We start from the raw sequence: 10152 nt of genomic DNA, 5'->3' as shown, positions 1-10152 counted from the left end.
AAACCATCACCACTCACCTTACTTCAAGAACAAACATGGATTTGGGTCCTCATGTGATTTTTCAATAAAGGCTTCAAGTTTCTAATACTGAACAGAAAATTGTTTAGATGCCAAAGGAAGTAACTGCGAAAGAGTGAGTTATCTATTAAAATTTTAGATTCTTAATTTTTACAGAAAACATCTAAAAACACACATTATACTGCCTTTTGAATTTGAACGACACTAATAGCTTTATTTAACAAACATTGACTACTATGTGCAAAGCACTGTGCTAGGTGCCATGAAAGATACAAAGATGAAAAAGACATAGTCCCTGCCCACAAGGAGCGTATAATCTAGTGGGGGAGACAGACAAATACACAAATAACTAGAATACAAGGCAGTAAACAACAGAGTGGACAAGTGCTGAGTGTGGCCTGAGTGTGATACTAACTAGCCTCAAGGTTCCAATTTGAAACACTGGTGATGTAGTGTTGACTGCTTTGAAAATCCCATTTCAAGATCGGCATAATAGATGTTTAAATGGTCCTACCCAAGCAGCTGGAGGCAAGAGAGTAGGCCAGGTGGAAGGGCTGTTTGAAACACTGTCACACCTACATACATGGTGCTGATACAGGTATGTAGGGACAGCTAAAAAGAGAACATATATATATCATCTGTCCTTTGGTTAATGGCTATAGCTACTGTTTTAAACAATATACTTTTATATAAAAAGGAATTTGTATAATCCCAGAAAAATCAACTTAAGGATTAATATTAATTCAACAAAGAATCTTGCCATAGGCAATTTTCTTATTTACTAATTAAGTCTTTTCTCTAAATATCTATAAAGCTCTGTAGCAATTAAAGGGTTAGACATCTAAGTATTGCTCAGTAAAAACCTCTTTTATGTTCAGCCTTCAGAAGGAAATGGTCACATACCTGATAACCTGATATAATACTATTCTAATAGCAACAAGAAGGCCTTAAAGAGATTTAAGGAAAATAATCTTTAATGCTTCAATGCAAATGGAATACACACTGATTAAATACAATTCAATGTTCTTTGAAAATATCTCACTGACAGCATTTGATACCAGTTAAGGCCAGCAAAATTGAAGTGAGGAAAATATCACATATATTGTCTTTCATTGGTTTCATATATCATTTCCTATGACTATGGCAACTCAATCTTTTCTTTGAAAATTCCATTTATTGGTACTGATGAACTTTGATTTGCTTTTAACTCGTATGCTAAAAACAGCTGCTGACCACTTCCTCTTGCTAGTGCTGTCTGACATAAATGGCAAAGCAGAAGCACATTTTCTGCCTCCTTTTCCTACTTCCTGAATTGGAGGGTTCACTGCTTAGCCTGTTTCCTTCAGGGTGTCACTGTGATCCTGGGACCTCTGCTGCTTTCTCTCAAGGAAACGAGCACGTGCGTCTGATATGGATTTATCATCATTTCTTCTTTGCATTTTCTTTAGGACTTCTTTTGATATTCCATCTGAAAACATTACAAATTAATCCAATAAAATTTTAGTTTTGAGTTTCAATATTAGAAATGTTAAGAGAAAGAGATGCTCTGATTTTTAAATGTTAAGGGGAAAAGAAGGAAATTAAATTTTGCCCTTTCAAAAGAAATGATATAGTCTATGGATAAAAATAAGAGCATAAAAGGACTTCCCAACTGGTCCAGTGGCTAAGACTCTGCACACCTAGTGCAGGGGGTCAGGGTTCGATCACTGGTCAGGGAACTAGATCCCACATGCTGCAACTAAAAAGATCCTGCGTGCCACAACTAAGACCCGGCGCAGCCAAATAAATGAATGAATGAATAAATAAATAAATAAATAAGAGCATAGAGGTCTGAGGAGTCAGAAAAATTGACCCTAAGTCAAGCATATAGTGTGGTTATACACTACAACAAAACAGAGTAGTTAACATTTCCAATGACCTTGGGCAAAATTCCCCACCATTCTATTTCTCAGTGATGTTAAATAAGGATAATACAATTTGCTCCATCAATCAGCCTCAAAAAGCTTTACTGAAAAGCTCTTTTTATTTGTGAGCTGAGAATTAAGCTTTCTGTCCTAGTTCAGTACCACAGCAGTTTATGCCTCACAACTAGGGACCTAACATTTCACGGAAAAATCTCCTGAAAAAAAAAAAAGATGTTCTGCGGTAATAATTCACAAAATTTTATAAACAAAATAAAAATAGTAAAGCACTACTGGGAAGCAATATGGCATAATAGTTAAGAGTAGAGGCCACGGAGTCAAATTCCTTGGATTCAAAATTCAGATTCACCAAATATTAGCTTTGGGATTTTCAGTAAATTATTGTATACTGCTAAGTATTTCCTCATCTATAAAGTAGGGATATGCAGTTACTTCACAGAGTTATTGTGAATATTTAATGGGGCAATGCAAGTTGTTAGCATGTGGCAAAAAAGTTCAATAGATATTGTTATTAATAATGTTGTTGAACAGAGGGGTTAAGGAAAACATGATTAACTGGAAGGAAAGAAGGAAGTCAAAATAAGTCTGAGACTCATGACAACTCTTTGCTTTTCTGAGGAGACAGAGCCAGAATCTAAGCTCTGTAACAGTTTGTCTGTAATTATATGAGAATTTGGACACTTATGCTCTAGAACAAGTGATTCACTCACCCTTTAGATGCTTTACATTTTCCTTATTGGTCCACCTCCTTCTTGCATCTTCTCTCATTTCACGTCGGGCCACACTGCTCAAATCATGTGCATTAAATTCATGCAACTTGGGTAACAAGTCTCTCACCCATTCATAACGGATTGGACACACAATTCTTGCGTAGACTTTGGTGGTAACTAATACCTCATGGAAAATGATCCATTCAAGTTTGGTTTCCTGTTCATGAAGCTCAACAAAAGAATTCATTTAAGGATGGTAATTCAATAACCTGCCTTATTGCACATTAGACCAACCAAATACCAACAGCCCAAACTCTTCTGAATTAATTTCTATATTCTTCAATCAAACAGGAGGCATGGGCCAACCAATACCTTTATGTAATATAGATATATACTAAACTTATCCTCAAAAGAGAAAAGTAGAAGACGTCTGTATATTATTTATTCCTATACCTTTACAAAAGGAAGAAATTCCTACACCTTCCTTTACAAAAGGAAGAAATTTCTTCCTTTTATTAAAAACAAGGTACTTACTGCTGAGGAAGGATGAATGTGAACTGGGCTTCCCCGCCCATCCATTGTGCAAAACGTTCTCCCAACAGACCTAAGAACCAAAAAAACAAAGGATAAAGACAAGAACAGTAAAAACAATGAAATAAGTTTACAGCACTAAATAAGTTTCATCGTACAGCACTAATGACGAAAAATTATACGTTCTACTACAAAAATTGCTATAAGCACAGGTTTATATTTATTCAACTGTCACTATAACTTCTCTACCAATTGATCTTTTTTTCTTAATTAATTAATTTATTTTCGGCTGCATTGGGTTTTCATTGCTCCGCGCAGGTTTTCTCGAGTTGTGGCGAGTGGGGGCTACTCTTTGCTGTGTTCACGTGCTTCTCTTTGCGGTGGCTTCTCTTGTGGCGGAGCACAGGCTCTAGGTGTGTGGGCTTCAGTAGTTGTGGCATATGGGCTCAGTAGTTGTGGCTCATGGGATCTAGAGTGCAGGCTCAGTAGTTGTGGCGCACGGGCTTAGTCGCTCCGCGACATGTGGGATCTTCCCGGACCAGGGCTCAAACCCGTGTCTCCTGCATTGGCAGGTGGATTGTTAACCACTGCGCCACCAGGGAAGTCCCCTCTACCAATTCATCTTAAAACTAATGATACAGGGAATTCCCTGGTGGTCCAGTGGTTAGGACTCTGTGCTCCCACCGCCAAGGGCCTGGGTTTGATCCCTGGTTGGGGAACTAAAACTCCACAAGCTGTATGGTGCAGCCAAAAAGAAAAAGAACTAATGATACAACTTAAATACTCATTTTAATTAAGTATAAACATTTCTGGTCAATAAATAGCAATATTAACAATAATATTGTATTTGTGCTTGAGAATTTCCAAAATGCTTTCATAATAAAACCTCAAATAAGCCTATGAGTTTTGAGAGCCAGGTACTTTATTAAAAGGTCAAAACTGAGATTCAAATAAATTAGATAGCTTTCTCAAGGTCACAGAGCTAACGTATGATGAAGCAAGTCCTAAACATAGGTCTTCTGACTTAAATACAGTATTTTTTACATTATATTATGCTACATCTCCTTTCAAGGGTATAGGTAATTTTCACTATTCTAAAATACGATAATTAGAGCAGAAGCAAGAAGAACTACAGTCCTGCGGCCTGTGGAACAACAACCACATTCACGGAAAGATGGACAAGATGAAAAGGCAGAGGGCTATGTACCAGATGAACGAACAAGATAAAACCCCAGAAAAACAACTAAATGAAGTGGAGATAGGCAACCTTCCAGAAAAAGAATTCAGAATAATGATAGTGAAGATGATCCAGGACCTCGGAAAAAGAATGGAGGCAAAGATCGAGAAGATGCAAGAAATGTTTAACAAAGACCTAGAAGAATTAAAGAACAAACAAACAGATATGAACAATACAATAACTGAAATGAAAAATACACTAGAAGGAATCAATAGCAGAATAACTGAGGCAGAAGAACGGATAAGTGACCTGGAAGACAGAATGGTGGAATTCACTGTTGCGGAACAGAATAAAGAAAAAATGAAAAGAAATGAAGACAGCCTAAGAGACCTCTGGGACAACATTAAACGCACCACCATTCTCAGTATAGGGGTACCAGAAGGAGAAGAGAGAGAGAAAGGATCAGAGAAAATATCTGAAGAGATTATAGTCGAAAACTTCCCTAACATGGGAAAGGAAATAGCCACCCAAGTCCAGGAAGCTCAGAGAGTCCCATACAGGACAAACCCAAGGAGAATCACACCAAGACACACAGTAATCAAACTGGTAAAAATTAAAGACAAAGAAAAATTATTGAAAGCAGCAAGGGAAAAACGAAAAATAACATACAAGGGAACTCCCATAAGGTTAACAGCTGATTTCTCAGCAGAAACTCTACAAGCCAAAAGGGAGTGGCACGATCGTGATGAAAGGGAAGAACCTACAACCAAGATTACTCTACCTGGCAAGGATCTCATTCAGATTCGATGGAGAAATCAAAAGCTTTACAGACAAGCAAAAGCTAAGAGAATTCAGCACCACCAAACCAGCTCTACAACAAATGCTAAAGGAACTTCTCTAACTGAAAAACACAAGAGAAGAAAAGGACCTACAAAAACAAACCCATAACAATTAAGAAAATGGTAACAGGAACATACATACCAATAATTACTTTAAACGTGAATGGATTAAATGCTCCAACCAGAAAACACAGGCTGGCTGAATGGATACAAAAACAAGACCCATATATATGCTGTCTACAAGAGACCCACTTCAGACCCAGGGACACATACAGACTGAAAGTGAGGGGATGGAAAAAGATATTCCATGCAAATGGAAATCAAAAGAAAGCTGGAGTAGCAATACTCATATCAGGTAAAACAGACTTTAAAATAAAGAATGTTACAAGAGACAAGGAAGGACACTACATAATGATCAAAGGATCAATCCAAGAAGAAGATATAACACTTATAAATATATATGCACCCAACATAGGAGCACCTCAATACATAAGGCAACTGCTAACAGCTATAAAAGAGGAAATCGACAGTAACACAGTAATAGTGGGGCACTTTGACACCTCACTTACACCAATGGACAGATCATCTGAACAGAAAATTAATAAGGAAACACAAGCTTTTTTTAAAATTTAAAAAATTTTTTTTGAAACACAAGCTTTAAATGACACAACAGACCAGATAGATTTAACTGATATTTATAGGACATTCCATCCAAAAACAGCAGATTACACTTTCTTCTCAAGTGTGCACGGAACATTCTCCAGGATAGATCACATTTTGGGTCACAAATCAAGCCTCAGTAAATTTAAGAAAACTGAAATCATATCAAGCATCTCTTTTGACCACAATGCTATGAGATTAGAAATCAATTACAGGGAAAAAGACGTAAAAAACACAAACACATGGAGGCTAAATAACATGTTACTAAATAACCAAGAGATCACTGAAGAAATCAGAGAGGAAATCAAAAAATACCTAGAGACAAATGACAGTGAAAACACGATGATCCAAAACCTATGGGATATGGCAAAAGCAGTTCTAAGAGGGAAGTTTATGGCAATACAAGTCTATCTCAAGAAACAGGAAAAATCTCAAATAAACAATCTAACCGTACTAAAGGACCCAGAGAAAGAAGAAAAAACAAAACCCAAAGTTAGCAGAAGGAAAGAATTCAATGAAATAGAAACAAAGAAAACAATAGTAAAGATCAATAAAACTAAAAGTTGGTTCTTTGAGAAGATAAACAAAATTGATAAACCATTACCCAGACTCATCACGAAAAAGAGGGAGAGGGCTCAAATCAATAAAATTAGAAATGAAAAAGGAGAACAGACACCACAGAAATACAAAGCATCCTAAGAGACTACTACAAGCAACTCTATGCCAATAAAATGGACAACCTGGAAGAAATGGACAAATTCTTAGAAAGGTATAACCTTCGAAGACTGAACCTGGAAGAAATAGAAAATATGAACAGATCAATCACAAGTAATGAAATTAAAACTGTGATTAAAAATCTTCCAACAAACAAAAGTCCAGGACCAGATGGCTTCACAGGTGAATTCTATCAAACATTTAGAGAAGAGCTAACACCCAACCTCCTCAAACTCTTCCAAAAATTTGCAGAGGAAGGAACACTCCCAAACTCATTCTACGAGGCCACCATCACCCTGATACCAAAACCAGACAAAGATGTCACAAAGAATGAAAACTACAGGCCAATATCACTGATGAACATAGATGCAAAAATCCTCAACAAAATACTAGCAAACATAATCCAACAACACATTAAAAGGATCATACACCATGATCAAGTGGGAATTATCCCAGGGATGCAAGGATTCTTCAGTATAGGCAAAACAATCAATGTGATACACCATATTAACAAACTGAAAAATAAAAACCATATGATCATCTTAATAGATGCAGAAAAAGCTTTTGACAAAATTCAACACCCATTTATGATAAAAACTCTCCAGAAAGTGGGCATAGAGGGAGCCTACCTCAACATAATAAAGGCCATATATGACAAACCCACAGCAAACATCATTCTCAATGGTGAAAAACTGAAAGCATTTCCTCTAAATTCAGGAACAAGACAAGGATGTCCACTCTCACCAATATTATTCAACATAGTTTTGGAAGTCCTAGCCACGGCAATCAGAGAAGAAAAAGAAATAAAAGGAATACAAATTGGAAAAGAAGAAGTAAAACTGTCACTGTTGGCAAATGACATGATACTATACATAGAGAATCCTAAAGATGCCACCAGAAAACTACCAGAGCTAATCAATGAATTTGGTAAAGTTGCAGGATACAAAATTAATGCACAGAAATCTCTTGCATTCCTATACACTAATGATGAAAAATCTGAAAGAGAAATTAAGGAAACACTCCCATTTACCATTGCAAAAAAAAAGAATAAAATACCTAGGAATAAACCTACCTAGGGAGTCAAAAGACCTGTATGCAGAAAACTGTAAGACACTGATGAAAGAAATTAAAGATGATACCAACAGATGGAGAGATATACCATGTTCTTGGATTGGAAGAATCAATACTGTGAAAATGACTATACTACCCAAAGCAATCTACAGATTCAATGCAATCCCTATCAAATTACCAATGGCATTGTTTATAGAACTAGAACAAAAAAACCTTAAAATTTGTATGGAGACACAAAAGACCCTGAATAGCCAAAGTAGTCTTGAGGGAAAAAAACTGAGCTGGAGAAATCAGACTCCCTGACTTCAGACTATACTACCAAGCTACAGTAATCAAGACAATATGGTACTGGCACAGAAAGAGAAATATAGATCAATGGAACAGGATAGAAAGCCCAGAGATAAACCCACACACCTATGGTCAACTAATCTATGACAAAGGAGGCAAGGATATACAGTGGAGAAAAGACAGCCTCTTCAATAAGTGGTGCTGGGAAAACTGGACAGCTACATGTAAAAGAATGAAATTAGAATACTCCCTAACACCATACACAAAAATAAACTCAAAATGGATTAAAGACCTAAATGTAAGACCGGACACTATAAAACTCTTCGAGGAAAACATAGGAAGAACACTCTTTGACATAAATCACAGCAAGATCTTTTTTGATCCACCTCCTAGAGTAATGGAAATAAAAACAAAAATAAACAAGTGGGACCTAATGAAACCTAAAAGCTTTGCAAAGCAAAGGAAACTACAAACAGGACGAAAAGACAACCCTCAGAATGGGAGAAAATATTTGCAAACAAATCAATGGACAAAGGATTAATCTCCAAAATATATAAACAGCTCATGCAGCTCAATATTAAAAAAACAAACAACCCAATCCAAAAACGGGCAGAAGACCTAAACAGACATTTCTCCAAAGAAGACATACAGATAGCCAAGAAGCACATGAAAAGCTGTTCAACATCACTAATTATTAGAGAAATGCAAATCAAAACTACAATGAGGTATCATCTCACACCAGTTAGAATGGGCATCATGAGAAAAGCTACAAACAACAAATGCTGGAGAGGGCGTGGAGAAAAGGGAACCCTCTTGCACTGTTGGTGGGAACGTAAATTGATACAGCCACTATGGAGAACAGTATGGAGGTTCCTTAAAAAACTAAAACTAGAATTACCATACGACCCAGCAATCCCACTACTGGGCATATACCCAGAGAAAACCATAATTCAAAAAGACACATGCACCCCAATGTTCACTGCAGCACTATTTACAATAGCCAGGTCATGGAAGCACCCTAAATGCCCATCGACAGACGAATGGATAAAGAAGATGTGGTACATATATACAATGGAGTATTACTCCACCATAAAAAGGAACAAAACTGGGTCATCTGTAGAGACGTGGATGAATCTAGAAGACTGTCATACAGAGTGAAGTAAGTCAGAAAGAGAAAACCAAATATCATATATTAACGCATATATATGGAACCTAGAAAAATGGTACAGATGAACCGGTTTACAGGGCAAAAATTGAGACAGAGATGTAGAGAACAAACGTATGGACACCAAGGGGGGGATAGCAGCGGTGGGGTGGGGGTGGGGGGTGGGATGAACTGGGAGACTGGGATTGACATGTATACACTAATATGTATAAAATGGATAATGAATAAGAACCTGCTGTATAAAAAAATAAATAAAATAAAATTCAAAAATTCAAAAAAAAATACAATAATTAGAACATTTCATCTGCATTTTTTCTAACTCATGTTAACTTTAAATTCTTATCCTCTTCTATACTTCCCTATATATATGTAATTCCAAAAACTTGTCAAAATTATACCTTAGAGCTCAATCATCACAACTGATTTCCTACAGAACTTTACATATATTCCTATTATAACCCAGATCAGACTGCATTATAATTATTTGTATATATATCTACACAGTACATATTTGGACAGTACAAAAATCTTTTTTACTTGAACCATTTGAAAGTTAGTAGCCAAACTTATGACCCATCATCCCCAAATACCTGAGTGTGCATTTCCTATAATCAAGAATATTCTCCTATATAACCATAATACAACCATCAAAACCAGGGAATTAACACTGACACATTACTAGCATTTAATCCTCAGAACCCAATGAAGTTTACCAAATGTCGTAATAATATCCTTTATAGGCAAAAGGATCCAGTTCAGAATCATTTATTGCCTTTACATTTTATGGCCCCTTAGTCTCCTTCATGCTGGAATACTCCTCAGTCTTCCTTTGACCTTCATGATCTTGACACCTTTAAATTATCAGCTAGTTATTTTGTAGTATGTCCCTCAATTTGATTTTGTCTGTTTTAGGATGATTAGATTCAGGTTACAGATCTTTGGCAGGAATATCACAGAAGTGATGCTGTGTTTTCATTATATCCTATCAGGAGGAACATGATTTTGATTTGTTGCTTGATTTAGGTAACATCTGCCAGGCTTCTTCACTGAGAAGTTA

At 36.4% G+C, this 10152-nt stretch overlaps 1 protein-coding gene across 3 annotated transcripts in view; it reads right to left on the bottom strand.

Annotated features, from left to right (window-relative positions):
- Nucleotides 1–204: 204 nt before the first annotated feature.
- DHX40 (DEAH-box helicase 40) overlaps nt 205–10152 on the bottom strand; it is a 50885-nt gene continuing 40937 nt past the window's right edge. For all 3 annotated transcript variants that reach the window (XM_082439999.1, XM_082440001.1, XM_082440000.1), the window contains 3 exons: nt 3185–3254; nt 2651–2879; nt 205–1486 (listed from right to left, as the gene is read on the bottom strand). In XM_082439999.1, coding sequence (XP_082296125.1) covers nt 1347–1486; nt 2651–2879; nt 3185–3254 — 439 coding nt within the window. In that variant the 3' untranslated portion in view covers nt 205–1346. The remainder of the gene's footprint in view (nt 1487–2650; nt 2880–3184; nt 3255–10152) is intronic.

This window comes from Balaenoptera physalus (assembly GCF_965194825.1).
Source record: "Balaenoptera physalus genome assembly, chromosome: 20".
NCBI classification, from domain to species: Eukaryota; Metazoa; Chordata; class Mammalia; order Artiodactyla; family Balaenopteridae; genus Balaenoptera; species Balaenoptera physalus.
Note: the sequence above shows the minus strand (reverse complement) of the source record. Positions and strands in the feature narration are given on the sequence as shown.